The sequence below is a fragment of the Mesocricetus auratus genome, unplaced genomic scaffold, assembly GCF_017639785.1.
Source record: "Mesocricetus auratus isolate SY011 unplaced genomic scaffold, BCM_Maur_2.0 Super-Scaffold_4256, whole genome shotgun sequence".
NCBI classification, from domain to species: Eukaryota; Metazoa; Chordata; class Mammalia; order Rodentia; family Cricetidae; genus Mesocricetus; species Mesocricetus auratus.
In genome coordinates this window covers 59,877,682-59,903,881 of record NW_024429182.1, presented here as the reverse complement: position 1 = coordinate 59,903,881, position 26,200 = coordinate 59,877,682, and the positions used below count along the sequence as shown (strand labels likewise).

The 26,200-nt window shown below is 48.9% G+C and overlaps 1 protein-coding gene across 4 annotated transcripts in view; it reads right to left on the bottom strand.

Annotated features, from left to right (window-relative positions):
• Positions 1-26,200, bottom strand: part of Cfap46 (cilia and flagella associated protein 46) — an 84,987-nt gene that overhangs the window by 45,098 nt on the left and 13,689 nt on the right. For all 4 annotated transcript variants that reach the window (XM_040752159.1, XM_021228073.2, XM_021228075.2 and 1 more), the window contains exons 10-25: positions 23,736-23,834; positions 22,998-23,188; positions 19,125-19,353; positions 18,754-18,874; positions 17,222-17,345; positions 15,664-15,794; positions 14,810-14,934; positions 13,640-13,773; positions 12,466-12,678; positions 11,650-11,815; positions 11,393-11,542; positions 10,524-10,631; positions 9,876-10,042; positions 3,792-3,923; positions 3,094-3,256; positions 1,540-1,684 (exon numbers count right to left, since the gene is read on the bottom strand). In XM_040752159.1, the coding sequence (XP_040608093.1) occupies positions 1,540-1,684; positions 3,094-3,256; positions 3,792-3,923; positions 9,876-10,042; positions 10,524-10,631; positions 11,393-11,542; positions 11,650-11,815; positions 12,466-12,678; positions 13,640-13,773; positions 14,810-14,934; positions 15,664-15,794; positions 17,222-17,345; positions 18,754-18,874; positions 19,125-19,353; positions 22,998-23,188; positions 23,736-23,834 (2,398 nt within the window). The remainder of the gene's footprint in view (positions 1-1,539; positions 1,685-3,093; positions 3,257-3,791; positions 3,924-9,875; positions 10,043-10,523; positions 10,632-11,392; positions 11,543-11,649; positions 11,816-12,465; positions 12,679-13,639; positions 13,774-14,809; positions 14,935-15,663; positions 15,795-17,221; positions 17,346-18,753; positions 18,875-19,124; positions 19,354-22,997; positions 23,189-23,735; positions 23,835-26,200) is intronic.

The window sequence follows — 26,200 nt, the reverse complement described above, 5'->3', positions numbered from 1 at the left end:
CTAACTCAAGGTGGACTGGAAAAACTGGCTAACCTTGGGCACTTGGGGACTTCATAGTTCCTTTACCTGCTGAGTTCGTTCTCTGAACCTGCCAGCCACACTGGAATGGAAGGGATGTTTATGTGCATGCTCTTTTTTTTTCATTCTTGAGACAGGGTTTCTTTGTAGCCTTGGAGCCTGTCCTGGAACTCACTCTGTAGACCAGGCTAGCTTTGAACTCACACAGATCTGCCTGCCTCTGCCTCCCGAGTGCTGGGACTCAAGGTGTGCACCACCACTGCCTGGCTGGCGCATGCTCATTCTTAATCCTACGTAGCAGCCCAGACTCCACTTTTGGTTCTTGGTTCCTTATTGAAGCATACCACGTACACACCTGATGCTTTACCAGTCAATGGGAAAGACACTTAGAGCAGAGAACCTGCTTGTCAAACCTCCCAGCCATCCAGCGGCAGGGACAGGGGACTTCCTATCAGTATTGTCCTTACATGGAAGCTCAGTTTCAAGCCTCAGGATGCACACTGGGGAAAAGAAGGAAGGTTTGGAAGAGCTGAGCCCTGAGCCAGAGCACCATGCTCATCTGACACGAGTAATTGATGGGTCTTTGACCTCCCACAGCTGCCACATTGAGAATGAGGATTTCCCACATTGTTATTCCTTAATTTTTGCCTTTCTTATTAGTTGTAAAAGTTTGTGTGTTTTTTTTTTTTTTGTCTGTTTGAAAGTGTGCCTCTTTCTACAGAATTGTCTGATTCTACCTTCTGATGCTTTTCATCTGGAGCAGAAAGTGGTTTTGTTGTTGTTTGTGTGTTTGAAAGTTTTACTATGTAGCTCTGGCTGACCTAGAACTCGCTGTATAAACTAGGATGGCCTCGAACTCACAGCAATTTGCCTGCTTCTCCCTCTCAAGTGCTGAGATTAAAGGTGTGCACCACCTCTGCCCAGCAGCAGAGAATCTTATCATGAGAAGAAAATGTATTCTTTTCAAAAACTTGAGAAGGAACTGAACAGAGCTCTGCTGGGCTGTGGTCAGAGTGTTTCCTCGTTTTTCTGAGGAGCGCATCTCCAAATGTTTTATGGTTGAAAATATGGTTAAGATGACATGAAACTGGGCACATATCTTTAATCCCAGCACTCGGGAGGCAGAGGCAGGCAGATCTCTAAGAGTTTGAGGTCAGCCTGGGCCACAGAGTGAGTTCCAGGACAGCCAGGAAACCCCTGTCTTGAAAAACCAAAAAAAAAAAAAAAAAAAAAAAAAAAAAAGAGGAGGAAGTGGAGGAGGGGCCGAGGAGGAGGAGGAGGAAGAGAGGACTCATCTAGCACAGTGAAGGGCTCTTCACTTTGGTAGGATGGAGGGCACTGAGTGTTCTTTCTGCAGAATGGGCTTCCATAGGATCTTAAAGAAAAACATCGAGTCAGAAGCAAATGAACTTGTAGGCACAGTCGTGGTTGTGGTGCCTCATGTAAGGACACAGGATGCACAACATGGAATGTTCAAACTTCTAGAAGTCTCCCTTTGCCACTGGCCCCACAGTTACCAACCTGGAAGGAATTGGCCTTCAGGTGCTGTCCCTCCACCCTGGAAGTCAGCTGTTGGCCACTGGTGCAGAAGCAGGGTTTTTTCTGTCTCCTTAAGTGAAACGAACGGCACATTTGGAGGGGACTGCTGTGTTCCTCCATCTTGTTCCTCATTAGCATCAGTAAAAAAACGAACAAAAACCAGAAATTTCAGAACCATCAAGTCACAAAATGTTATAAGTATATACGCCATACATGCTGCATGTACACAATACCACATGTGCACAACACAGTGTGCTGTATTATACATGTACCATATCATACCTGACCATACCATGCAATACTAGACATACAAAAACCTTCCATACCATTCATACATAATGTCACAGCACACCACACCATACCACACACTCTCACGCTATATACAAGACACTACATTGTGTACACACCCTACTACACACATTCCATGCACACCATAGTACATAGCTGGTCTTTCACTTGTTTGGTTAGAGTTATTTTATGTTATTTGTAGCTATTGTAAAGGGTGATGTTTCTCTGATTTCTTTCTCAGCCTGTTTATCATTTGTATATAGGAGGGTTACTGATTTTTTTTAGTTAATCCCATACCATAGTACAATACTACATAACCATACACATATGGTATCACACACAATTATCATACCACACATACCAAATTATAAGCAACACACTGCACACACTCATACACATATATGCATATATGTGTATACTATACCCAACACATACCATACCATATATAATACATCAAACATTATGCCATACATACACTCTACCATACCACCCACACTTCATACAATACATACCTCATACCATACAACATATACCATCCACATACTAAATCACAGCACAATACACACATAACATATCCCACATTATATACACATGTACAGCACACAGACTACTTCCTCAATATAATATAGTTGTTTTCAATGATGTGAAACATGTTAAATCAGTGGAATAAAGAATTAGAAAAAAAACTTCTGGGACATAGTGAAAGCAATGCTCAGAGACAAACGAACAGTTGTGACTATTCCTGTCAATACAGAAGATCTCAAATCAATACTTTGCCTTTAATTCTCCAGATAACAGAAAAAGAATAAACAAAACAAAACCAGAAATGGAAGAGAATAGAGGAAATCCTCCATTTCAAATTTGCTTGAAACAAAGAGGGAATGGGAGAGAATTCTGGGCCAGGGGGACAGGAGGTCAGAGGCCACCACTGAGGCCGGTTAAGAACCTCCTACCTCCCTGGGATCTGGAGAGTGTTGTGCTATCCAGCAGGAGAAGTTGTGAAGGAGCTAACTGGTAGAGATCATGTCTAAATGTGGGTCATGTGTTGTTGGGAGTCATAGTCTATGGGAGCCATGCCCCATGGGGGCTGTGTCCAGTGAAAGTCATATCCCACAGGGGCCATGTCTTAATCAAGGCATAACCTGAGGCAGTCATACCCAGTGGGAGCCATGCTGAGGCTTTTTCTGTGAATCTGGTCAGGCCTGAGGGTAAGGCCTCCTAGGACCCTAGCCCGTGTCCCTATAACACCTGTTTCTTGGACTCTGTCTTGTTGATGATGCTGATGATTCGCTGGAGGGATCCCTTGGCCTTCTTCCTGTTGGCCGGTGAGGACAGAAGTGGGAGCCATGTGTTCCAGTAGTGCCGGGCGGCCATCATCACCAGGGAACTGCTGCCTGCCAGGCCCCCAAACCTGAAAGGACATGCCTCATCCAGTTATGTAGGCTGCTCAGGTTACTCAGTCACACCTTTCCCCTGGCACAGTCAATCCAGAAGTTTCTAGACTTGGTAGGGAAGGAGTAGAATCAGGATGGTACAGCTTTGGCACTTTGTGGCAGGCACCATGGAAGGGCAAACCTGCCATACCTTCTCCTTAGCAAGTGGTTTGGGCCAGGTGCTGCCCACATCACAGGGCAATGATGGACTCTCTTGGTCTGACCCTTGCTGTGTCTATCTGTCCCTTGCTACTTAGGCCCCTGTATGCTTAGGGATCCTTCAGACAGCCTTGGCAAACCACTTAGCTTAAGCTCAAGCTCTGTTGAGCTTCTTCCATTACTGCCCATGGATACCCTGGTGTCTGTGAGCTCGGCTGCATGAAAGGATATAGTTGGAGGTTTACTGGCACTACCCAGTTCCTTCCCTGGGACTCAGGAATATCCCCATAGCATCACTGTGGTTCTGTACCAGTTTCCCCACACACATTGCCAGACCATTCCCCAGTTACACACCTGGCACTCTCTACAAAGACCTTGGCTGCTGCTAGCCGTAGCTGCTTCCTACCCTTCAAGTTTTCCATGATGCTCCTGCCCTGGATGCAGGACGCAGTACACAGCATTTCCGCCGCCAGCTTGGCATCGGTCCTGGAGAGGGCACAGAGCGATTGAGAGGAGGTGGGGAGTAATGCTGCCCTTTCACCCATGGCCCTGCAAGTGCAGCCAAAGATGAAGGTGCATTTCTACCTCCACCTGGGCCTTAGGGACTCACCCAACTGAGAGACGAGGACAAGTGACTCTGCCTTCTGAGGCATTCCTTGATAGTGAGCCGAGATGCCTACATCTGGCATGGGTGTCTTGAGCGCTCATTGAGGGAATGGTCTCTCGGTGCTTGCATTCACAGAGATACTACACATCAAGGCCCATGGCAGTTAGTTCCTGGAGATGCCCACCCACAGAGAACTTCTGGGGATGTGGGAATCAGCTGTATGGGTGCCTGGCTGATGAGCTCTCTAGTACCCTTATAAGAGACCCCAAACCAGAACTAATTGGCAGAGTCCAACGAACCCACGGAACCATGAGACAGACTCCTTAACTGACTTTTAACCACTTGTTTGGGGGGTGGCTTTCAGCATCAGTGAGACAGTACAACTATCTGTTGGGTCTGTCCTCAGCTCGGCTCTGCTTCCTGGGCAGAATGTCTTGTCCCAGGCATTCTGTACTCTTTTCTCAGAGGGGGCACATAGGCCTGCAGTACCATATCAGTGCTCCACAGACACTCTCCCGGTTCCCAAACCGGTGCAGCAGTGAGTGGTCTGAGCACTGCAGAGTGGGGGTGGGGTGGGGTGGGGTAGGGTGGGAGGTGAGAGCATGTTCCGGCTACTCGGCTCCGCAGCCCAGATTTTTATCCTGTGAATGATGTACTTGTTCTGAGAACATTTCCTTTGGATCCTGGGGCCCTAGAAGATGGGCACCTGCTTGCTGGAACAAAGAGTCGCATATGTTCCAAGGAGCCCGTGGAGGGGAGGTGCATCTGACCCTTTGCCTGCAAGGACCTGTTGTACAGTGGGAACTTGTGTTTGGAGGTAACCGAGGCTGGGTGGTAATGAAACCTCCCTTCAGAGGTGGTAGGATGGTGTAAAGAAGGTTGTGACCCTAGCCTGGGGAGCCACAGTTGGAAATTTTGACCATTGCAGCCTTCAGGGTGCAATGACAGCAGTCACCAGGAGGGGACAACAGCGATCTACTAAAGATCTTCAGAAGGCCTAGTGAGGCACTCAGCATGGCCGCCTCCAGGTTTCCTGTTGCCTGTACACATGGGCGTCTTTGCTTTATGTATCACGGGAATTTCCTTTATAAATTAGATTTGACTTAGTATCACTGATGGAAGGGTGTGTTATCCTTGCCGAGTGCTGTGCCTGGCTCTCTTCCTGTGCCCAAGCAGGTCGTGGCTGTGTACGGTAGCACAAACAGCACACAACAACCCTTTCTGCAGAGATGCCCAATTTGCTTATTTCTTCTAAGGATAATGTTTGAGTGATGAAGTGGATTTTGCACATGGTTGAATATGACCACCTCTGCCAGCACCCCACAGGGTGAGACTTCTTACTGTTCTTTGCCTCATGCATGCTCCTGGCACTACCCTGGGGCCTTGTCAATCTTTCCTGCAGGGCCTATGGCAAGTGGACTTCAGCTCCTCTGCCCTCCCACTGCCCCTTCCAATTCACTGTTAGATCTAAGTAAGAGCGAGACGAGTGTGGGTGAGATGGGTTAGTGGCAAAGGCCCTGCCCACTAAGGTCAGGCACCCAAAGACACTGCATTAGTCACTTTTCTCATGACTGTAATCAGATTCCTGGTAAGAATAATTTAAGGAGGGAAGGGGTTATTTTGGTTCACATTTGAGGGAATATAGTCCATCATGGTGTGTGGCGATGCAATCTTATGAACATATCTCTCCCATTCTAAGAGACTGGACCTTTTGCTGGACCTCACAGGCAGCCTTAACCACTGTGAGGTCACTTAAGATTTAAGACTGCTGTCCTACTGTGTGCTCAGACTTTTTCTTTAATCTGACTTTATCAATCAACCTTACTTGCCTTGAGTTTACATGATGTCAACTTTTCCAAGCTAAACTCATGCATAGCATTAATCTTGAGTTATATACACTTCCTTGTCCCTGACTCAGACAATGCTTGTGTATCATTTGCTAAAAGCAACAAACACAGAGGTTAAAAACCACACCCTAAAACCTAAAATGAAGGTTGAAAGCCACCATTTGTGGATATTGGCTGATAAACAATGATGTCTGTTGTCTGGGCCATTTGGAACCAGAGACCTGATCCCTCATAAAACTCTGTTAAAGATTTCTATAAAGCACCCTATTCCTTCTCCAGGTACTGTTCAGAAAAGCCAGAGGGAAGTCCTTTGTTAGACACACACAGACAGAACAGCCCAGACACTGGGAGACAGACACAGGCTTCAGAGGACAGGCACAGATTCAGACTCAAGCACCAGACAGACAGAGGACAGAAGACACAGGGAGCAGAGAGTTCCAATCTGAACTGGCTCTTAGTTAAATGACTTCAAGGGGAGGTACTTTTCATTCTTCCTTTAATGTGAGCCTGATGTCTCGGAGCTCGCCACTAATGCACACGACGGGTGTGATGGTGGAGAGGCAACTGGCCACGTGGATCTGACCCACAATCAGAAGGCAGGGAGAGATGAATACTGGTGCCTTCCTGGCTTCCTCCTGTCCCTCTCTGTAATACCATCTATGTCCCCAGCCCATGGGATGGTGCCACCTGCATTCAGGATGAGTCTTCTTCTCCAGTTAAATCTCTTTGAAAACAACCTCAAGGACAACCCCAGAGGTCTGTCTCACTATCGTTCTAGGTACTTCTTAATACAATCAAGCTGGCAATTGAAGCAAATTAACCACTACAAGCCTACCTATTGTCAACTTGACACCCAAACACTTCGCTTTAAGCCATGACATCCTACCTCTGAACTGAAGTTTCAAAGGAAAAAAGAAGTGTTACAGAGGCTATAGGACTGACTGGTTAGAGCATCATGATTGCGGAGACCTGGGATGCTGCAGATCCAAAGTCAACATCATCCTGGGCTGTCGTTAGTCCTCACAACAGCCATTCATTTGTCTTCTTGGTATTTGACTGAACACGTTCCTAACTAGAGGTAAACCCTTGCAATGTATCAATATAAAGATCCTGGATTATTCTTCCAAGTCAAAAGTGGTGGATGTGACCAGAGAGCAGAGTTCTCTGCTTTGCTGCCCTCCTGCTGGCCCCACCAGTGTGTTGAGAAATACACTGATTTAGGATTTTCTTTTGTTCTGTGACTAACAAAATGCAACTGCTTTCAAGGAGGAACATAGCGTTCATAGCAATCTGATCTGAAGTCCTGTTTCCAGGCCATGGTCTCTCACATGTGGCTCAGAATGAAGCTATCTCCTATTCCCCGTGTGTTTGCACATCACTGGTCTTCCAGTCCCATGGTTATCTCATAATGGAAAAATGAAGCTGTTCTAACTTCTAAAGTCCTCATGGTTTTAACCAGTTCAATCCTTCAAAAGACCCAAATCTCTTCGGAGACTCAGCAGTCTCTCACTTATGAGACCCTATAAAAACAGCTTAAAAGTTACAAACTTCAATATACAATGCCAAAGAAATACAGACTCAGCAGGGCTAACACCAAACCCAGCAGCTCACATGCAACATTTGGAATTATCATCATAATGATATGGGCTCAGCAGCACCAAGGGGCCCAAACCTCCAGTTCTGCCACTTGCAATACAGGGAGCTTCTCTCTTGGACCAGTGCCTACAGCGTCCCTCAGTGGGTTTCTGTGGTCCTGGCTTCTCTAACACCCTGGGGCCCCTACTGATGCTTAAGCAACACCTTCACATTTCACAGATGGTTTCTTAAGATATCCCTTCAGGAGACATGATTCTGTCACACATTATCTGGTCCTAACGACTTTCTAGAACCTGGGTGAAAGCCTCTGTAAATCTCTCATTCTTGCATTTTGCCTGTCTACAAAACCAGCATGCTGTGGACACTGCCAAGTTCTGATGTTAGCCTGAGATGTAGTTAGGTCCCCTCCTACCACAGCTGTGGTGGTCTCTGTACCCTGGCTGAATCTGGGAAAAGATTTGCCTAGACAGTTGTTTTTGAGCAGAGGAGACTTTGTGTGTCCTTTCCTATCTTTCAAATGAATTTGCATTTCCAGAGGCACCTTTCCTGTGATCTCAGTGCAGAGCTTTAGGTTTCTCTCCAATGGCACCAATCTCATTAAGAACATGTGGCTTTGCTAAGACCGCCATAACTGCACAAGTTCAGAATCTGCCACCTCTCCTTTCCTCACCAAACTGCACACTTTTCTTACCTTGTGGCTCCTTCTCGCTGTAGATCTAAGAACAGCAGCCAGTCACCATGCCACAGCTTGGTTGCTGTGCTATCATGAATTTTCCATTGCTTTTGAATTCAGCCTTACTAAAGTGGTCAGGACACAGGAAGAAAGCAGCCAGATTCTCTGCCAGAATAGGACAAGAATGTGGCCCAGTCCCTGACAGAGCTTTTCTTCCTCTCAAAAACCTCACAAGCCGGGGCTCCCCCTCTTATCCCTCTCAGCATTCTGTTCTTGCACACTCTGACCAAAATGGTCCATTAAGTTTTGCTTATAGCATTTCTAGGAATTGTCAGCCCTACAGCTACTATCTCTTCCACACTCCTACAAACAGTTCTGAAGGCCCATGAACCACATGGTCACGTTTGTCATAGGAACAGTGCCCTATTCCTCAGTGTCAACACTCTGTCCTCGCCCCCACATGTGCAGGAGTGTCTGGACATGTAAATGCTTCAGTTACAGACATTGCAGGTCATGGGGTTCTGCTGACTCTCAACTCTCAGCAGCTGTATGAACATAGCCGTGGAGCTGTCACTGTGAGCAAGACACATGCTTGGCAGCTCATGTGTTTGCACTGGTTCCTAGCTGTAGGCACTGTTGTGGAAGGTTGTAGAACCTTTGGGGGGGACACTTCCTCGGTAGGGGAAGCCAGTCATGCAGGACAGGCCATGAGGCTTTTGTGGCCTGGCCTTACTCCCTGTCTGCTCCCTGCTTCCCGTTCTGCCAAACAAAACATGTGGTGAGGGATCCCAGCTGCACACTTCAGCTGCTTTCTGGCAGCCTGCTGCCATTCCTTCCCTTCATAACAGACTGTACCTTGAAACCAAAACCCAAAGTAACCCTTTCCTCCCTTGGATTGCTTTTCATCAGTCCAGGGCAGTGAGAAAAGCAGCTAATACACTTGGTGACTGGCAACTCCAGCAGTTGCCATGGGAGACCTGAGAGAGAACCTGTCTCCCATCTAACAAGCCAGGAGATGGCCTGTCCAGGGTCGTTGCTATTATATCTCAGTGTCATGCATCTTGTCTCTCCAAAACTAACTTGGGCAAAGCTGTCTGCACCATGATTGGAACATGGCTGATCTGAGAACTACTATGTTCCCTAAAGTCACATACTGAAATATTCCCCGGGTGACGGCAGTAGTAGAAGGGCTGTTGGGTGATGAAGGCAGTGATGGGTAGGCTTGGAGCCTCAGGATGGAATCCTGTCCCATAAAGGAATATAAAGGCACTTCTTTCTCCTTCCCCAAGGGAAGTGGCCATGACATTCACTAGACACCAACTATCATGTCCTGAACTTGAACATCCAGGATCTATGCCATGAACAACAAAATCCCATTTAGTGGGCTTTCCCGACTGGTATTTTATCACAGCAGACTTACCACAGAGAACCATCTGCTCTTATCTGTCATACACAGATAGCTGCTACACAGACCTCCTCACCGAGGCCTGTGTGTCTCGAGCCGCTGTTAACACACAGCTTCATGACTCTGTTCACTGTGCTGTCCTGTAGCGCGCACAGACAAGCAGACAAAGGCTCATGGCAGCCAGATTCCTGCCAGCTATCCCTTGCTCAGTAGGGCTGCCCCTCCGACCCCTGCTCTGTGGCATGGGGCACACTTCACACTCTGCTTATGTTACTGTATGCTCTAGGACACCATTGTGGAGGTCACTTACGTGTCAAATGACCTCAGGTGCTTGAGGCCCATCTGCGTGGCATTCTGAGAGCATGCCATGGTGATCTCATGGTCGTGGGCCACGTAGGCGAAGTGGGCGAGGCGTGTCAGGATCTGCAGCTCCACCAGGGGTTCTGACCAGCTGCACTCAGAGGCCATTCTCACCACCTTCCCAGCATGTGACGCAGGGGACAAGGACACCACATTAGTACCAGTTACTTTCTAGTAGTCTGCAGCCCTCAACAATGACCACACACGTCTTCATGGATTACTAAGCATATGGAGTTCTAGACAGACCACCTATTTGTGAAGCCACTGATCTCAGCATCTCCACCCTTGTGATTTTCCCGCCACACAAGGCATGCCTGGCCTTTATATACCTCTGCCTGTGCTGAGGTTTCGGGATGAAGTAGGACACAGACAGGCCACATGGCATCTTCCTCACACTGGCATAAAGGACTGTTCCATACAAAAGCCAGGCATGTGCACTTTGAGACAAGACAGTGAGTTGTCAGGAGGCAGAGGGAACTGTAGTGTGGATGTGGGTTTGAACTCTGACTGCCCTGGGCAGGACCCGAGGCCTTGGCTTCCTCATCTTTCCTGGATAGGGTCTGTTGACTTACCGCTTGGGATACCTGGGAAAACCCACCTGGGCTAGAGAAGGAACAGTGAAGTCCATGAGGCCCAATCCATTGCATGAGTACATCTCAATGGCAACAAGGACTCTGGTTATAGAGCTGATGTTCTCATTGGTACTCTGGAGGGATAGAAGGGCTAGAGTGTCCAGTTGCCCAGGAAACAGGGAAGGAAAGCTGTGGAAAACTGAACCATTTTTTGAGATAATCCTGTGTAGCATTAGTCTCAAGGGAGAGCCAGACCCCAGTATTTGGAATGTTACTATCTTAGACTATTTTGGTAAGAATCAACCTCTCCACTATCTTCTTAGGCAACAAGGTTGAAGTCTGTATATTCCTGAGCCTTGAAGGCAGTGTGTCTGGCCACTAAGGAGGGCTTTCTAGAGGGAAAATGCTGCTGAGCCCTGGTAAGGAGGCTGCTGGTATGGGAATGTCACATTAACCCCTTCTGTTTGGCCCAGTATAAATGTCCCTCCTGGGCCCTCCCCTGCTCCCTCCCCCCAGCTCCTCACAGTGATTTACTTGCTACAAGGTCAGGGTCATGGTGGTAGTTCTTGAGTTCATATTCCCTTCTCCTTCCCAGACCCTGTTCCCATAGGTGTTGTGTTGGGGGTGCGCTGGTGCCTGTCAATATGATGACTCTGTCAATGAGTGGCAGCGAGGGGGGGCAGCACCCCAGTGACCCAGAACTCAGACCTGGTGGAGACGTTTTGCCTTGGCTCCCAAGAGTGGCAGCTATGTGATGGTAGAGAGCAGCCTCAGACCTTACTAGGTGGAAAGATCCCCTTGCCAACGACTGTGACTACGCTTCGGACCATATGATGAGAACACCGGGAAGGGCAGTCTGTGGGTCCTAACCCCCTAGGGTGTCCTCAGCATCCACCTGTTCATCAGTGCCCAGTCGCTGCCCAATCTGCTGCTGCAGTAGCTGCTTGGTCTTCACCCAGGTGGCGATGAGATGTTGTCGCACACTGGTGGGGACAATGTCATCTGGCACGTTCCCGTTGGTAAGGTTCAGTGCGAACTCACAGACCTAAAACAAGCGAGTCTTCATCACAAGGCAGACACAAGAGGGGTCCTTGAGCCATCCTCCCTTTGGCCTTCCCCCATGGCCCACCCCTGGGCTGCAGGGTGGAGTACCTCCAAGGCTGCTCTAATCTCAGGTGAGGCAAAGGACTCCACTGGAACATGAACCAAGTTGGGGCGCACATTCTTTTTCAACTTTTCAGGTGTCTGGGTGGGAATAGAGCTGATGATCAGGCCCCGAGCAAGGGCATCACAGAGCATGACCAGCATGACAGAGTCCCTGGAGGGTGTGACATGAGAGCTTCTGTCAGTCAGGGCAGGACACGGCTTAGCCCCACGTAGAAGCTCACAGCACCACACCAGCAACTTCGGCCTCCCAGTCAAGATGAGAGGATGGTTGTAGTTTAACACAGACCATGGGCGAGGGCCACTGAGCATTAGCTTGCTTCTCCTTCCTCCCTCCCTTTCTTTTTTGCTTTCCTTCTTGACAGGTTCTCACTATGTTGCTCTGGCCGGCCTGGAACTCAGTTTATAGACCAGGCTGGCCTCAAACCCAGCCTAACGTGATGCCTTCAGACTTGTAATTTCTGCTGGGGAAACATCAATCTAAGGTCTCATTAGTCTGCATAAGAAACACACAGTCATGGAATTCCCACCCTCTCCCCAGCCCCAGCCCAAGGTGGGATAACCACTGAGCCGCTTCACAGAGTGCAAGTGCGTGGGCCTCAGCTGACCTCTGCAATGGCTTGGAGCAGAGCCACCAGAGGGCAGAGAAGCAGCTGAGTACTCTGGGCCATGGAGACCATGCCTTCTCCACGCATAGGCCTTACACATGCCTACTAGTCTCTCAACTCATTGTCCCCACAACAGTCATGCCTGACCCCACAGCTCTGACCCCTAAACATAAGCAGGTGTGGTGTCCACACCTACCCTTTGTAGCCAGTGACCTTGAGGGTGTTCAGGAGGTGACACAGGGAATCCACCAGCTCTTTCTGCCTCCCAGCCAAGATGAGGTGGCGGTTGTGGTTCAGAACATAGACCACAGCATTTTGCACGATCCAGGGCTCCCCTAACTCCTGCCCAATCTCTGCAGCACGCAACCAGTTGCTCATTGCATACTGTGACAGGCTTTCTATCCAGGTTCTGAAACAACACATGGTGCATGCAGCAGTTAGCTCAGCATCCCGCCTCCACCTTCCCCATCCCACACACCACTGTGAGCCTGGGCTATCTGAGTCATCCCCATTCGGGTCTGGGGGCATTTCTAGCTGTCTGCATAGGCCAGGGATCCAGGCTCTAGAGAGACTCTCTTGGTGCTGCTCCCATCGTGCAACTGTCCCAAATGTCCCTGATTACATCTGGTCCTTCCTAGCCCTTGCCATGCCCTCTAGACATGCCAATCTGTTCTTCCTTCCTACCCAGATACCTCTCCTCCCATGCTGTGAGTCTTACAGGCCCTGCTAAGAGCTCCCTGGTTTGAGGAGTGCTGGCCCAAGGCCTCTTCCAGGCTGCCTTCTCTCACCTCTTTGGCTGCCTGCACCCCCTAGCTCCAAGAAGCTCTATAGCTGTGCCTGCCCCCAGCACACGTGGCCTGCTGGGTGGTACCTAGATCAAGCAATGTAGCCACTCATCACAGTGCAAGTAACTCACTCCCTCAGCCCAGACGGGAACCTTTTTCCCATCAGGGCCAAGTCGGTATTTTAGTAAGTCTCTAAGGTCTCTATATCATGCTTCTTCTGTTTGGTTTTACAATTGTTTGATTAGTCCAAGCCACTCTTAGCCACTGCTTACAAACAGCCTAGGCTCTAATTATGCATATCCTGCTTTATCCACTATGGGGTCTGGGCAAATGAAACAGTTCTTCAATCCTTGGTCCAGAGCAGTGGTCCTCAACCTTCCTAATGCTATGATCCTTTAATATATGCTGTGATGACCGCATACTATAAAATTATTCCATTATTACTTCGCAATAATTTTGCTGCCATTGTAAAGTGTAGTGTAAATATCTGATATGCTGGATATCTGATTGTGACCCCCCCCAAAGGGGTCATGACCCACAGATTGACAACCGCTGGTCTACAGGGTGGCTGGGACTCCCACCCACCTGTATGTGATCCACTCTGGATTGCTATCTGGTGGCTCAGGCACATATCCAGCTGGGTGTTGGCTCAAGTCCTCAGGGGGGATGGCCTGGTCATTCAGGTCCACACCTTCCAAGCGCAGCAAGTGGACAGTGGCCTGTGAGGGAGCATACAGTCATAGAAGTCACAGCTAAGCAGACTACAGCACTGGGGAAACGTGGAGAAAATCCTGCTTTTGAAAAAGCCAAACACAAATGTTGAGTGCACGATGGACCTGCATAACCCACCTGCCTCAACAGCTGCCAATCCGCGCATCCCAAGAAGAGGAGGGCGTCTTTCAGAAGCACGGCCCACACCCACCATCACACCTGTTCTACCACAGCAGCTGGCTGACTGTTCATCTCCCTGAAGCCTCCCAGACTTCGTCCGAAGCCTCAAAGGCTGCAAAGCCCATCTGGCAGGTAGGTGGAGTGAGTGGGAGGACATGGGTCAGGCCAGCCCCGAGCTGGCAGTCGGGTTAGTCAGTCTCAGCTACTGGTCTCCTTGCAGGTCAACTCTCAGCACTGCCGTTTGGCAGTTTGCTTCCTGAGCACAGGGTTTGTCTTTGGTCACACTGTGTCACTAGACTCTGATGGAATAAACCAGTGGGTGCTCCCAGCCTCTGCTTTGTTCCCACTGAGCGAAGCCAAAGGAAATGCTATATAATTGTGAGAGTAAAACGGATGGCCAAGGTTGCCTCTGACTTGGCAAAGGTGTGGGGGCTTTGGGTTCTGCTAGGTCACAACACATGCCGTCCAGCACTGGCTCTCAGTACCCTGTCAGTAGTAAAGGAGCAGGCCTATTGGTTTTGGGGAACCAAGATCTAGCCCAGGTCTCCGCTGAGCCCACAGAGTTCTACAGCAGAGATCACAGCTCCTTCAAGAGCTTCCTGAGTCAACTCCAATCCCCGAACATAACTTCACACCCAGAATTCAGAAATGATTTCCCAAAGATAATTCAGACCAATGCACACCGCACTGCAGCTCCATTCACACTTTTCTCACGCAATCCTCGGAGAACTGAATTCATTTCCTCTCTCTAACATACTGTTAGGGATGTGCGCGCCAAGGGGAGCCCGCATGACAAATGTCTCTGGTGTGTTAATGGCCACCTCAACACTGGCAGCTACAATGGCCAAGACCTTCATGACGCACCTCAGCACTGAGGAATGCCACCTCCGCGATCTTCCTCAACAGGTCAGGGGACATATGCCTCTGCAGGATCACCTCAGTTGGCCCCCATTCATGCGCCAAGCTCTCTATACCTTTCTTTTTCTTCCCTGGGGGAAGAGCATTAGGGAAAGATAGGTTCCTTTTGAACAAGTCAGAACAAGTCAAACCGCAGCAGTGTCTCCCCCAGTGACCTGCTGCCCAAGCCTCTGCCCAGCTCTTTGTGGGACGAACCCTTCAAGAGGGACAGCATGGGTTGCTCTAACCATGTATCTCTCGTGGCTACTATTGGTCAGTTTTAAGCACAGCTGCTACTCAGTGTTGCTGGGACACTCCCAGGGGTACTGAGGCACAGTCCCTTTTATAAAATGGTTTCATTTTATATAACAGCCCTCCTTTGAACTATGAATCATCTGTAGTTGACTGACATTAGCTTCAATGTACACTCTGTGTGGACCACAGTTAAAGGGCAATGTTCAGGAATAATGGCCAGGAGGCAGGCAGTGTATGCTCAGCATAGATGCTTGTTTTTGTTGCAAATACTTTCAAACCTTTGCGATTTGACATTGTGTATACAAAGTCTACAGATACAGAGGCCAGACCAAATATGTACTCAGAAATGTTGCTATCTGTGCAAAGGCCCTTCTAAACAAACACATGATCAGCACCCATGGGGGGTGTCCCCTGGCTCTGTGTTACACATCCTTTGCCTGGTGTCCCATAGTGGGATCTACTGGTTCAGAGGTGCTGTGGCTGCCACAGCCACCAGAGGTCCATGAAGCCCTAAAGCCCAGCCTACCCACATGCCAAGGGGACACACACATGGTAGGATTGCATACCTCGTTTTAGCTTTGCAGTCTTCCTTGCCTTGGCATTGTCATACAGAAGGCAGAAGCGGGCTGCTGTGCGACAGACATCACACACATCTTGCTTCCAGGCAACCTTGGCTAGCTCGGCCCAAATCACAATTCTGTACATCAAGACCCACGTGGCAAAAAGAAAGCACAGGTGAAATTAGGAACACCTGGAGGGATTGTTCTATGGCAAAGCCAGCCTACAGCACCCTACAACACCCTACAGCGCCCTACAGTATCCTGCAGCATCCTACAGCTTCCTACAGCATCCTACAACACTCTACACAACACCTTAACACCCTACAGCATCCTACAGCATCCTGCAGCACCCTACAGTACCCTAACACCCTACAGCATCCTACAGCACCCTAAAACACCCTAACACCCTACAGCATCCTACAGCACCCTACAGCATCCTACAGCATCCTACAACACCCTAACACCCTACAGCATCCTACAGCACCCTACAGCATCCTACAGCATCCTACAGCACCCTAAAACACCCTAACACCCTACAACATCCTACAGCACCCTACATCATCCTACAGCATCCTGCAGCATCCTGTAGCACCCTACAGTACCCTGCAGCACCCTGCAGCATCCTGCAGCATCCTACAGCACCCTAACACCCTACAGCATCCTACAGCATCCGACAGCATCCTACAACACCCTACAGCATCCGAAAGCATCTGGCAGCATCCTACAACACCCTACAGCATCTGACAGCATCCGGCAGCATCCTGCAGCATTCTGCTGCATCCTACAGCATCCTGCAGCATCCTACAGCATCCTGCAGCATCTGACAGCATCCAGCAGCATCCTACAGCATCCTGCAGCATCGTACAACACCCTGCAGCATTCTGCAGCATCCTGCAGCACCCTACAGCATCCTACAACACCCTGCAGCATCCTACAGCATCCTGCAGCACCCTACAGTACCCTGCAGCACCCTGCAGCATCCTACAGCACCCTACAGCATCCTGCAGCATCTGACAGCATCCGGCAGCATCCTACAGCATCCTGCAGCATCCTACAGCATCCAGGTGCCAAGTTCTGACTTGAGACACACAAGTGAGCTGGCTGAGGATTAGAATGGGAAGACAGTCCTAGATAGTGGGGTCATGCAGGGGTCATAACTCAGGGTCCAGAGTTGGAACATTTTGTAGGGTCAAGGCCCAGAGGTCAGAGCTAGGGCTGTCCCCCAGGTCATGTGTAGCTCTCTGGCTGTCCTCTCCCCAGTGCCAATGACACTTCTTGTCATTTAACAATGAGAAATGCCCCCACACAATTCATTTCCCTGTATGTGGTGTGGGTGGGTCTCCCTGGGATATGGACTCCTGTGGTGGCCTTCGCCAGCATGCCCTAAAAAGTGGCTCAGTGTTCCACAGGAAAGAGCCACACCCTTCAGCACAGAGGCTACATGTGGAGCATCTGTGGCTTGTCATCTCTCACAGGGTCCCAGGTACCCGTGAGCTCAGTGCCTGGATGAAGGTTTCAGCAGACAGACCCTCCTCCTGGCACTGTTTCCTCCTTCCTGGCTCACCTCTCTCTGTCATTCTCATATCCCAGACGCCGCAGGTGCCCAGCAGCTTTGTCCACGCTGAGGATGTAATGTCGAGCTTTTGCACAGAGGTAGGTGAAGCGACCCCTGGTTTTCCCGGTGGAAACTGAAAGCATGAAGCATTCAAGGTGAGGAGGTGGGCCAGGATTGGGCACTGCTGATCCAGGCAAATGGGACCATAGTCTGCAATGAGGTTTTGACAGCTGAGATCATTCTAGGGATATGAAGAGGCCATCACCAGGGCATCTTTTCTCTTGGACCAGCAATGACATTGAGCTACTGTGGTGTGTGTGGAGCCTCCTGCTCTCAGAGACAGCCTGTGCTAGCTCAGAAGGACCAGGCCTCTCAGACAGCACCCACTATGCACTTCCAAGCTCAGCAGTCATGTCTGCCTGATGTAGAGGCTCCGAATCACTGTCCCTTTTCCAGATCTAAGATGAACACCCACCCAGAGCTCAGCTTCATAGTGAGAGCTAGCTGCCAAGTGCAGAGCCAGGCACAGGAGACACCAGATAGGAAACTAGGGCTTGGGTTTGGGTGGGTGGGAATGCACCTCCTCTTGGGTGACCTCCTGCTTCCTGTGTGCTTCCGTATAAACACAGGTGTTCACTTGCTGGGGTATCCTCCACACTGGAACCCCATGCCTTGGTAAGTCCTACAGGTGCCAGCCTGGCACTATGTCCTTGGGTGAAAATGCAGACTCTTGGCTAACCAATTATGTTCATCTAATGAAACCAAGTAGGACAGGCTGACCCATGTAATGTCAACAGACCTACAGCTTCTCAGACTTTGAGAGTCAAAACAAAACCAGAGCCACAAAAAGGGCAAAGGATACGGTGGAGTAAGACAGACAGCTCCTGGGCTGGGAGGCCTATATTTTCGGGGGCTTCATTCATCCCAGCACAGGGCCATGACTCCATCCTCCCTTTCTTGCCCCTGCCTTGGATCCACAAAATGGGCTACAGCCAACTCAACTTCAGACTGTCATCTTCAAGGCTCACGTCTCTATAAGACTTTTTGTCAGAGCTGTGCTGGAGCTTTGATACAAAGAGCACCCCAGAGCTGCCATGTTTTTCCTTAGATGGTACCATGGACTGAATTGTGCCCAGAAACAGGTTGCTTCCAAGCCCTGTCTTTGGGACTCCAGGATGAAGGCTTGTTTTCAAGAGAGGGGGTCTGAATAAGTGATAAGGTTGAAGAGACTATCAGGAGGTCCTGTTCACTCAATGACTGAGACCTTGTACAAAGAGGACATTGAAGTAGACTTACAGGACAGCCAGTGAGGACATAGAGCAAAGCTGACTATCTACAAGCCAAGGGAGATGGCATCAAGATAGACCAGCCCATCACATCCCCATCACAGATGCCAGCATCTACAACAGTGAGGTTAAGTTCTGGTTGTGGTAGTCTACTAATAATAGTCACTTGTAGACACAATCCTTCTCTAGTGCTTCCAGAGACTGACATGATGTGTCACAAGGTCAAGAGCAGTGATTACAAGGTTAGTATTTAACCTTTGGCCTCATTCTCGCTGTCCAGCACGATCTGGAAGGTGTCAGGGGCGAGGGCCAGGCCTGCATTCACCAGGAGTGCACGCCTCTTCCGGGCACTGTCTTTCAAGGTGGCTTTCTTTGCCTGCAAACAGTATGATATGAACAATGTGAGGTAGTCCCACCACTGGGACAGCTGAGACTCTTGAGGCACCCTAAGGTTACACCCTCAGGCAACAGAGCTCCCACGGGCCTTCTGTATGCCAGACAGACCTTGAGCAGCTAAACTTGGGCCTCATGCCTGGGTCTGCATGGCCCCTAAGATTTTCTCTGTCTAGGGTTCCCCCTTAGACTCTTCATTTGAAGGCTGGCCTCACAATGGGTTGGGTCTGTACCTGCTCAATGGCCATGGTGGCCTTGTCCTCAGGGCGGTCGGGGGACTGGTACAGCATGGTACACAGCTGCAGCCGGCTGTAAGCTGTGCTCATCTTGTCCTGGTAGAGGCCTTGGCTGTCCAGGTGCATGGCCTTCTGCAAGTGCTCAATGGCGGGCTCCAGCCGGTCCTCATCCTGCTCAATATAAGCCATCTCCATGTGGACTTGGCAGCGCATCACGGTCATGAGGCTAGAGATAACAGCACGTGTGAGTGAGGAAGCTGTGGGTTGCTGATGTGCCTATGGGACTTTTGTCCAGTCATCAGCAAGAGGCACGGAGTCATATGACTACCCAGGACCCTGCTTTCTAACCTCCTTCCTGCCTTGTCTAGAAATCTGACAAAGGGAGAGAAAATCTGCAGTGGTTGTTATAGGCCCCTGGAGTCATGCTCACTGAGTCAGAAGAAGCAGACAAGGAAAAGGTTAGTGTAGTGCTTCCTGCTGTGGCACAAACATAAAGGCAGGCTCAGCTTTCCTATGGCCACCCAGACATCACTGTCACCCTGCTGTCTACTGTGATGTACCTCTGTCTCCGGAAACATACTTGGTGTCGATGTTGTAGTTCATTGTCTTTGCTGTGACGGATACACTGCTTGTTTGCCCAGGAGGCTTAGCCACATTCTGACTGGAGCTCAGCCAGGTTTGGAGAGTAAAAGCTTCATACAGTAGTGATGGGGGTGGATGGCACCTCAAGCACCACTTCAGAACACAGAGCTAACAACCTATGGACTGCTGGATGGAGATGCTCTAGGGCCTATACGCTCACCGACTTTCTACCAAGATGGAGATAGAAAGCATTCTCATGACCTCAGGGGTAACAGAAGTATTTTGCGGGTGTGCAGAGAAGTGGAGAGAACCTGTGTTAACAGGTGTTGGGGCACTGATACCCAGAGAAGCAGGGATCCAGTGCATCATGGTGCCCACTGTGGATGGAGTAACAGGGGCCCATGTGAAACTTGCCAGGAGCAGATAGCAGGACATCATTCATAGAGAGAAGCCCATGGGGGATCAGAAATGGAAATCACAACAGGAAGATGTAAAACCAGAGTTCACAAAAGCCAGATAGCTGCCCCAAGACTACATCTGCTTCTGCTTCCAGCTATGATAGAGTCACCTGGTCACCCATAGCATCTGAAAAAAAACGATCTAACAAGAGGGCAGCTGTTTATAGGCAATAATAGTATGTAACCGGGGTCCCTTGGAAGGAAACATATGAAGGAAGTAGCCATGGGCTTCCCAGAGGCAGAATAGGTGGGCACAGTGTCCTCTGAACAGGTGGCAGTCACAGCATGTGATTGCTGAACAGCAGGGATCTCTGTACCTCTGCCCCCGGCAAAACACAAAGGTCAGTCTGAAAAGAGCCCATGCCCCAGGCAAATTTTCTCTGAGAAGGGTGTGGGAAACCCCAGAGATACACTAGGACAAGGTGGACCAGCCAATGTGACTTTAAGACCATCAGCTAATATTAAAGTGCCCACCAAAACAAAAACAGCACTTCTTTTAAAACAGAAACAATCATGGTGCATTCAGAGTAGTTGGGAAACAGAGGCAGGAGGATCATTGCAAACCAGAGGCCAGCCTGATTTATATAAGAAATTTAAGGCTAGTCATGGCTGCATTGTCTACTAGCTATATAGGATCCTATCTTAAACAAATGCAAATGCAAATACTCCATAGGATACCATCTACAATGCTTAACACAGACTTATTAGTCATTTTAGTCATGCCCTGGGGTGAAAGACTATAACATAGATAGGCTGGCTGTTGGGTTGTGCAGATAAATCTTTTAAAGTAGATATCACAGCCACGAAAAAAGGGAAAACAGTGGTTACAAGTAAATACTACACCCAAAAGCTGTGTTAAGTGAAAGAAGGACCGTTCTAGACAAATACAATGGCAGAATGGACAGTCAGGAAGGCCATGAGCCTGGAAACAGCAGTGACCTCATCAGAAGAGAGCAAGAGAATTTAAAAAAACCAAACAGTGCCCAGGAACTGTGAGGAATGTCCCACATTCCATGTGTGTATAGCTAGCATCCCAGAAAGAGGAATGCATTCAAAGAAACCATAGCTCATAACTCCCCAAATCTTATAAAAGTGTCATCTAACATGCTTGAATTATATTAAAATTTTAAAGGCTCCTAAGAATATTATAATTAACATGCTGAAAAATTAAAGACAAGCTTAAAAACAGGAGGGAAATGGTGCTCCCAGAGAACCACACTGCACTGGACTGTCCATCAGAGATCATGGAGACCAGAAGAAAAACAAATCCCTGCAAGATGTTTAAAGAACAGTGTGTCTGCCAGTCCCCCATCCAGTAACAAGCAACATGTTTTCTGAAACTGAGACGTGTGGGATCCGTTCAGATGAGCAGGGCTGAGGGTGTCCACCAGCCTTGCCCTGTGGTTCGGGATGGATGCTCCCCCCCACATGGTGAACTCTGCTCTGTGGAAGAAGGAGATGGTCCTGGAAGTAGCAAAGATGAGGTGAGCATAAGAGGCCATGGTTTTCCTAGAATGAAACGATTATCAGCAATAGGCACAGATTAGCTGTGGGGTGGCACCTTGGTGGCATAATAAGGCCAGCATCTCCACGGGTGGCAAGAGGGGTGGTGGGAACTAAGTGCCTCAGGCAGGCTGTGCCGGGTAAAGGGAGCCCAGCTGTGACCTCGGAGATACATAAAAGGCAAGGAAGCCAACAGAAGGAAGAGGGAATTCTAGACTATTCAGCTAGCTCCTGGGGATAGCACAGAGGCAGAATGGAGAGAGGAAGAGCATACTGGTGAGCGTCCAGACTGTCACCTCATGGTAGACAAGCTGTGTAACAGTGGCACTGGGAGCAGGCATGTCAGAGTCTGCATCGAACAACACAGAATGCCAGACTAGGCGTGCACACAGCCTTAATGGAGAGTGCAGGGAAGGCAGTGTATCACACCCTAGCTAGGACATGCAATGCTCCCCTCCCTCGGGTCTTTATGGCTGACAAAACCAGGATGCAGAGCATGAGCCATGTGACCACCCAAGCATGGTGACACAGTGCTCTGAGGATGGGCTCCCTCATTTCAGTCCACACTTAGGGACTGTCTCAGACTGAAGACTTCCAGGATACAGATGACAAGCACACCCTGGGCCTGGATGATTTCACTGACGATTATGGGAAACAAGACAAGTAGTTGTATCGGTTCCTCTGGAAAGCAATTTTCGAATGACACCTCATAAGTCATTGTATAAAGCCAGCATGACCTTGGTGCTAAATTGGCAGAGACATAAGGTCTGAGCAGGCAGGTCATCAAAACAGACAGGTGAATGTCAACATCACGGCAAAGACACTTTGTTCACACAGGTAAATAAAAAAGTACCTACTGATGAATAAAAATGTATATCCGCAGAGCAGCTGAAGTCAAGGAATAAATAAAACCAAGCGTTTGTGAGGACAGTGAATGACAGAGCCCCTGCAGTATGCTGGGTGAGCAAAGAGCACTTAGAAGGAGTCTTTAGATTATGGTGATAGCCTGTCTACCACATGCCCACAATGGCTATTGAGGCTACGTCTACAAGTCTCTCTCCAGACAATCACCACCACTATATATCGTCACGGAGATAGAGTGAGGCCTGCTTATGCCATGAGGGTTCTTGATCTGGTTCCCCGGGTGACAGAAAGGCATCCGCTGAACAAGTGCAGCTGGGCTCTTGTACCTGTGTGCCCCTCAAATGATGCTGAGAACAGTGTGCACACACCCTGGACTCTGTATGTTTGTAGTACTAAAAATCCCTATCCCGGCTCTCCCCCCACTAAGAGCCCTTGGGGCTAACACAGGAGAAATGGTGCCTACCTATCAACTTTTTCCAGAATCTCAGCGATGGTGGTCAGTGGCTTCCGGAGGTAGTGCCTCAGGTTGCGCTGCAGCAGGGGGAGGCAGGCGTTCCACTGTGTGGTACATAGCACATGGATGGTTGTGGGGTCACCCAAACGGATGGCCCGCTGCAGTATGACGTCCAGTCTCTTTATGATGTCCAGCTGCTCCTGTAGGGATCATGTTGAGTAGCCAGCTAAGGGTTGTGAGACTAGGATAGGAAACTAGCTATGATCACCATCTGGAAAGGCCAGTGCTGGGGATGGCCATCAGGGTAGATGGCAGATTAGGGGGGTCAGGCACCAGCTATTTCCAGGTCATCAGATCCCTCTGAGAATGCCACAATGATCCTTCCCATTCCATAGTGGGCACTTGGCGAGACATTCAGACAAAAGGCTTAGACAAAGCGAAATCAAAGTTCATTTATTTCTTACTGGAGTCTACTCATTCATTCACTACTGAGACCCACCACCTCTGGTTTGTGTTATGTGTCCTTTCCAGAAGAAATGCTCCCAGGCAGGAATTTTAGAACACTCTCACCATGCTCTGAGCCTTCCTCCCACCCCACACCTATCCTATTCTCGGCCGCATGCCCCATGGCCTCTGGCTTCCTGGCCCCTGGCACCTCACTGTCACACTGTACCAGTGCTTTCAAAGCTGGCCTGGCCCCAGTAGTCCTGGGCCTAGGGGAACTCTGACTTGGGCTTAAGGATTTACCTCAACGGCTCCTCGAAGGTACATTTTAAGTCTACTCTCCAGTCTCAAAGCTTCTAATTCACACTCCAGGCCTTCGATTTCTAGCTGCTTGGCAAGATCCTGTGGATGCAGATGGAGTTTGGAGCACAAAGACATAAGTGACAGCAATCATGCACACTCATCAGCCTTAAAGACCCTTAAGATGCCTTGAATTTCCCAGAAGAAACAGAAACCAGAAAAATGGACAATCAGAGAACGGCACAAAGTCACGGGAAGAAAACATGCTGTGTCTCAAAAGACACAAAGGGAGAAAGACTTTCTGAAACCTTTTAACAGGAGGGGAAATAAAAACCTCACTGATTTTTAAAGAACTTGATTTTCCCTTATTTCTTCATTTCTCTCTTTTGTAAAATGTAGACTCTCACATTTTAGCTAAGACTTCCCCAGAAGCTCAGGACTCATGCCAGTCCTACCTCAACTTTCTGAGTGTGGGCATTACAGAAGTAAACCACCACATCTGACCTAAATGAAAAAAACATGATTGTGTGAATGCATGTGTGCGAGTATGGAAGTCAGAGAACAACCTGCAAGAGTTAGCTCTCTCCTTTTGCTACGTGGATTCCACGGATCAAACTCAGGTCCTCGGATCTGGTGACAAGCACCTTTACACTAAGTCATCTCAATCTCTGGTTTACATTCTTCTTCCCTTTGTTTTTAATTAAGAATTTCATATGTGCATATAATGTGTTTTAATGAAACTCACCCCTATTCACTCCCCTTTAACTCTTCTATCTCCACAGCCTCTATTCTGTAATGTTGGGGGGAGTCTGTGAGTTCCTAGCTTTATTTTTAAATAATAAAACTAGCTTCCAACATCTATGAAATTTAGCAACTGGCTTTGGTATGAGGTACCATGCCCTTGTGGGAGAGTGTGACATAAGCCCTGTCCCTGCCATCATTATGACCATTGCAGGGTTCTTTGAGTGAACCTTGTTCAAGGACCTCATCCCAGTCTTGAAATCTCACAGCTGGAAATCTGAAGTTTAACGAGGCAGTTTATGGGGAGGCGCACAGCCAAAATTTCTGAGCTTCTCAGTGTTACACAGTTACACTGTTCAAGTCTTAATGACAAAGCATTTCAGAGAACACATGATGCCTGTGCCCAAGGTACAGGCTTCCATAGATGGATGTGGCTCCTGCATGGATGAAACTCATCTCTGTATTTCACTACCAGTTTTAGTTTATTTAGAGAATAAAGGGCATATAGTCAGCTCAAATATTTGATGTGTACAATTTGGCAAACCTTGGCTTGCGCCTATACAAATCCAGGAGAGCCTAACCAGCTGAAGACACAACACTGACCCATCTGTTTCCTGTGCCTATGCCCCTGCCGACTGGCCACCCAAGCAACTCATCGACTTTTCAAACAGCATCTTCATTTGCTTAGAATGAGTGAGGGAATCACATGGTGTTCCCTGTTCTTAAACTTTGTTATACACAGTGAGAGCAAGGTAAAGTGGAGATGCTTCCCCTACACTCCTGAGCACTCACTTGAGAATTCAGAGTTTGGTTCTCTGGCTGAAGAGGACGGGAGCTATATCCAGGTTGTCTGCAGAGAGTCTCGCTGTCTTACTTCTCCAGGTAACCTGCTTTCCCAGCAGGAATGCTGCCCTAGTGTGAATGTGCTTACAGTGTCCAGCAAAGGGGTCAGGGCAGCTTTCCCGAGTGCCTGTCTCCTGCTCCTCTGCCCGGTGACCTGTAGCTGCTTTATCCCCACTATATCCCACCACTAGCAGGTTGACGCCTAGGCTTCTCCTGAGGCCCCTTACAGATGGTTAAACGGCACAGGACTTTCCCTCATTATCTGCTGTCCAGTGCCTTGAAGATTGTAGTTTCTTGTATGCTGTGTAGTGTTTAGGTACTTCTGACTTGAGGACAATGTTGCTGCATCTCTGCTGTTTGGGCCACAAGGTAGACTCCATCACTGTCTCTCAGCACTGCTTCACATGGCAAAAGGCTCACTTATTTCTGGACAGTCACGTAGAATTGTGTTTTTGCTTTTATTTTGCCAAAGTTCCAGATGTTTGGGCTCAGCGCTTCTTCCTCCTATGTATGTCTCCATACTGACCCTGAAAGTGGCCTGACTCTTCCACTCCTAGCCATAGGTTCCCTGAAAGTGGCCTGACTCTTCCACTCCTAGCCATAGGTTCCCTGAAAGTGGCCTGACTCTTCCACTCCTAGCCATAGGTTCCCTGAAAGCTGGCCATCTTCAGCAAGATGGAGACGTTTCTTGAGTACCTCTTAGGCACCAGCTTCTGTACCAGGAGGTAGCGGTATAGGAGGGAGTAAGCCAGATGTGTTCCATTCTCAAGAGGGCTGCATACCAGCAGGGAAGATGGACAATGAGCACAATATGGCGCATACTTCTCAGGAGACCCAGGAGACTTCACTGGCAAAGCATGGCCAGTCTTCCCTGAACTTGTACC